This window comes from Spermophilus citellus (assembly GCF_964194105.1).
Source record: "Spermophilus citellus genome assembly, chromosome: 10".
NCBI lineage: Eukaryota > Metazoa > Chordata > Mammalia > Rodentia > Sciuridae > Spermophilus > Spermophilus citellus.
In genome coordinates, this window is record NC_138197.1 from 4033464 (window position 1) to 4038570 (window position 5107).

Below are 5107 nucleotides of genomic sequence, written 5' to 3' on the forward strand. Positions count from 1 at the left end.
AAGATGATTGTGATATACAATCTATGTTGCAAGACTCAAGGCAAAGAAAAACTAATTTGTAGGTATATGAACTAGATAAATTAATTCTGGTAAAGGAACAAATATTGGTTTGCATTTTCAATGTAAGTATACTGCATCCAGGCCTTGTGCCTAAGCTAAGGGAGACAGGTAACCACCTCCACAGGTATGGTCAGATTAAACAGTCCTTGAGTGAAGCCAGGGGTAGAGCTACCTGTGTCACCCATGCAGGTAGGTCTGTGAGGCTTGAGGCCACCAGCTGCGACCTGCAGACCTCGTAGCTTCAGATGGTATCACACTCCGTGGTGGCAGTGGAGCAGGCCCCGCAGTCACAGTGGATGGCCACAGGGTAGGTGTAGAAGGGGTCAACTCCAGGGGCACAGTTAGGCAGCTTGACGGTCACCTGCTTGGTCTCGTTGTAGGTACAGACGCGATGATAGGCTTCAATGTAGGGGGGTTCCAGAATGGGTTTCTGTCCCCATAGGGAGAAAAGAGAGAGCCCATAAACATACCATCCTATTTCATTTCCTTGGTACCATTTGTCATTACCAGACATCAGCATGGTTTTTATCTGTTTACTTATTGCTCTGCCTCCTCCCCGTACAAAGGAAACTCCTGAAAGCAGGAAGCTGATTTTGTTCACTGCCATATCCAGAGCTCCTGGAAGAATCTACAGCACACAGAAAGTGCTAGGTGAATATTTAGTAAATGAATACTCTTGGTCAATGTGTAGCTGCTATAGTGTCCCTTCTTCCACTGTAACCCTGTAACAGCACCCAAGTGATCCTCCTGAAACATCAGACATGGCCTCACACCCCACTCCCGCCCACTCAAAGCCCCACTAACTTCCCATCTCAGTTAGTAAAAGCCAGAGAACTTGTGATCTCCTGCCAGCACCTACATCAGTCTTCCCTGCACCTTCTGTGACAGTCCCACCTTGCTGGCTTCCTCACTAGGCTCCAGCCACAGTGGGCTCTATCATTCCCCAACCCAACCAGGAACAGTCCCAGAGAGGGTCTTTGCATTTGCTCTTCCCTCTGTCTGGAACATTCTGCCATAGGATTTTCTCCTTGGGGTTTTGTTCAAATGCCACCCTCTCAGGGAAGCCTTTCCTGACCATGCTATTTAAAACTGTAACATCCCCCTCCACACCCTAGAGCTTCCTCTTCCCCTTCCTGCTTTTTCTCCTTACATGACATCTCAGGTATTTTATTTGTATGACATTTCTCCTGCTCTAGAGAGTAGGCTCTCCTACGGTAGGAATTCCTGCCTATTTGCTCCCTATGGTACATAGGCAGGTACCTGGGAGGTTCTCCTGTTATAGAGTCAGCAAAAGAAGAATGCCAGGCAGTTTCCTGAATGTTCTCTGGGTCACTCTGATAAGCAAAGGACTCACTTCCTTCCTTCACCTTGTATTAACCTTGAATTCAAAGACAGTTTTGATCAACAGAGCATATGGGCCAGAGAAAACTCAGCACAAGGTAGTAAAAATCTCCAACCCTTACATCGTGTGCATGTACAAATATGTAACAAGTAGTAGCACTATTATGTATAATTATAATTATAATACACCAAATATGGAAAAAAAAAACATCTCTGGTCCTCATCTATACAAGAAGCTAAAGCAGGAAGATCAAAAGTTCAAGGCTAACAAGGCAATTTAGCAATACCTCCTATCCCAAAATAAAACAAAAAGGGCTGGGGGTGTGGCTCAGTGGTAGAGTGCATGCCTAGCATGCACAAGGCCCAGGGTTCAATCCCCAGTGTCACAGGGTGAAAATATGTGTGTGTGTGTGTGTGTGTGTGTGTGTGTGTGTGCATGGGGGAAAAAAAGTTAAGGGGAAAAATCTTGAGTCATGTAGGCAGACCTGTCAAGTTTGATTGCCATATCTACAACTTGTTGGAGACCTTGAGAAATCAACTAAACTCCTTGAAGTCTCAGTGTTCCTATCTGTGAAACAAGATATCCTCATGGGACTGTTGTAGAGATAAGGTGAGATAATATGTACCTAGCACAGGTAAGTGTTCCATAAATGCACTCTGTTGCTGTCATTAGAAGTCATGGCAAAAATGATAACAATCTGTCAAAGGACAGTGTCTTCACTTGTTCTAGGCAAAAAAGGTAAGTGAATGGATGAATGGATGGATAGATGGATGAGTAGATAGATTGATGATAGATACACAGATGATAGATGGACAGGCCCAAGATGAAGTCCTTGCATGATGATGAAAATAACAACCTTGCCTTCAACAATGATCATGTAGAAGAGCTAAATTTGTCCTGGGCCATTTTCTCCTACCTTCTTCCATTTACTCTGTCCTTTTACCTCAGTATTCTAGGAACATGGGAACACCAGACACTCAGCTACCTTGTATATCAGATAATTAATCCTTTAGTATAAATCTTCCCAAGCAATATTTGGGACAAACTTTTACTAAAAATAGTATTTGTTGTTTTATCTGAAATTAAAATTTATCTGGGTTTCCTGGGTTTTTTTTTTTGTTGTTGTTGTTTGGTTGGTTTCACTCTGGGGTTTGGGGGGTTGTTTTTTGGGGAGGGCAGAAATTTGTGAGTATTTTGGGTTAGTTGATTCATTTTTTTGGTTTTGGTTTTGTTTTGCTTTCCTTTTGCTAAATTGGGCAATTCTAAACCCAGGTCATAAGAAATCACTATTTGCACCAATAGCTTCACTTCAAAAGCAAGTTCAGTCACTTTGTTATCATGAACATCCTTAAATTCAGACATGCTACCAAAAACCAAACAACAAACAAACAGTGCTTTTTATCTCAGAAACCTCCAGTTTCTAGGAAAATGAATCGCATATCTGTATTTATTTCCCCAGGTAACCTCCATTTTCCTAACACAGTAAAGGCACAAACAAAAGTTAACTAAAATTAGGGACACTCTCCTTTCTTTGTCTTGGCGTTTCCATTTCTCCAGTGAGAGCACAGTCCCTGACATCCTGGGGGTGACCATGATCCAGCTAAAGACAGTTGCCAACATGTGAGAGAAAAGAGGATGGGTTGAATGCAGAGAAACAGGAGTCTGAGGATATGGTACACAAAGAGCTGTCACTAGCGCAGGGACAAGCAGTGATCCAAAGGTGGCACTGCCAGGCCAAGCCCTGCCCATGAGAAGGTGCCCAAGTTCCCTGAGTTCATTTGATGGCAACAGTTACTTAGAAAAACTGAATTTTCACTTGGCTATTAGATCTTAAGCTCCTGAATGATGCAAAGATGAAGCCAATTTGATGGGGTAGTTTCATTTAATTTGTAGATTTCTGCATCATAACCCGATTCCATTCAAAGGGTCATAATTTTATTTAAGCAATATTGGTTTGCTCTCTGAGTCCCTGAAAAATGCCTGTTTTTTTCCCTAAAGGAAGAGTCCTTGGGTGGTGCTCACATGCTTCAAAGCTGACTTCCATTAGACCAGAGGACAGACACCTCTAGGAAGAGGTCAGTCCCTTCTGATCAAGAAATATTTATTGAATGCCTCACCCATGCATGGTACTTTGGCAAAAGCTATGAAAGTTGCAATCAGGAACTTCTGTCCTCAAAAACACTTAAAATCATGTGTGTGGTGGGGGAGGAAGTCAAACAAAAGGTAGAATATAGTGAAGGAATTGCCACAGAGCCAGACAAGGCTCAGAGAAGAAGTTGGCACTAGAGTTCAGCAATGAGGAATAAATATGATAATATGACAGTTGGAAATGAGACAGGATATGAGAAAAAGATCAAGATGAGATTTTATGAGGGTTGTTTAATAAAACATTTAAAAATCAGCCTGACAAAGCCAAACCTAAGAATACATGTAGTCTCTGGGATAGCAGGCAGATGCCATATTGCTGGACCTTGAAAGTTGGTGACTGAATTGACAGTAGGGGTGGTGATTAAAGCTTCAGAGCTGGGGGTGACAAGATCAGAGCTGGTACTCCTTCAGTTGCCAACGTGGGCCTTGGTAAGAAGAGTCAGCTAATCACGGTGTGGTGTGATTTGATGGGTGCTCGATAATTCTTTCTCTTCACCCCTTTAACCAGCTCCTCGTCTGAGTCCAGTAGGATTTTAACTTTGTTTAAGACTTTTATCCTCATTTGAATTGAAAGGCCAGTTCTAATTGAATAGAAAGGAGCTTCATAGATGTGTCTATGATGATCCCTGAGGGCCCCATGGAACTGAGGGGAGCAGGGCTACAGAGGCAGCCCTGAAGGAGAGGCCTGGGACCAGCCCTCACCTGCCCCACAGCTTAGGGCCTCTTTCTTGGCAAATGGCTGACTTTATCACAAATGAAGGAATACAGGGAGGAGACTGGGTCACAGGCTGGAGACAAGAATTCATTCCCAACCTGTGGTGACTCTCCTCATGACTTCGGAGCCTCCCATCCCTTCAATCCCTCCTTGTGATTTGTAAAATTGGTGAAATAGCAGCATATTTTTACTTCCCTGAGACCACGACTAAAGCTATGAATCTTATCAATGCTATGTTATGGGGGCGACATCATGCTTTTCCGATCAGCTTTAGGAGATGCTGTAAGGAGAGGGCAGATGACCCGGTTCTACCTCCAATCACTGAAACAGGGAACACTGTTTTAGAATCAGGTCTGAGCAGTCACGAGTGGAACCACCTACCTCCCAGGTCTCACAGCGACCCCAGCAGGCATCCGTGGTGATCAGAAGGCCCCTGCAGCCCGGCTTCTTGGCCAGGAAAGTAAACTCCCTCACAGCACAGCCCACAAAGGTACGCAGGTCCCCACTGGAGGTGCCGAGGACAGAGCCACAGCCACACAGGAGCAGGAGGGCTGTGGCACCAAGGAACAGGTATGCCAGCTTCATGCTGTTCCTCCCGAGAGGAAAAGAAATCAAGTTTAACAAATCCAGCTGCCCTCCTTGGGGCAGCCACGAACACGTTGGCTGCTATCAAAGGGACCTTGCTCTTAGCATTTCAGGGAAAATGGGCCAAGATATAGTAAGTACCTACAGACTCCAAGACAGGTGCCCAGAGTTCTCTGTAACAGAGTCAGTATAGATTCCCTTGACTTTTCTGGATATCCAATCCTAGACATGCATTCTAAGACTTTTCCTTACTGCAA

General features: G+C 44.2%; 1 protein-coding gene across 1 annotated transcript; it reads right to left on the reverse strand.

Moving 5' to 3' along the window:
- Nucleotides 1–301: 301 nt before the first annotated feature.
- Nucleotides 302–4850, reverse strand: LOC308658697 (glycoprotein hormone beta-5-like; the record flags this gene model as incomplete). The annotated part of the gene is made up of 2 exons (XM_081311545.1): nt 302–490; nt 4647–4850. 2 exons carry the CDS (start codon nt 4848–4850, stop codon nt 302–304), a joined length of 393 nt encoding a protein of 130 aa, XP_081167671.1.
- Between the last annotated feature and the right edge of the window lie 257 nt (nt 4851–5107).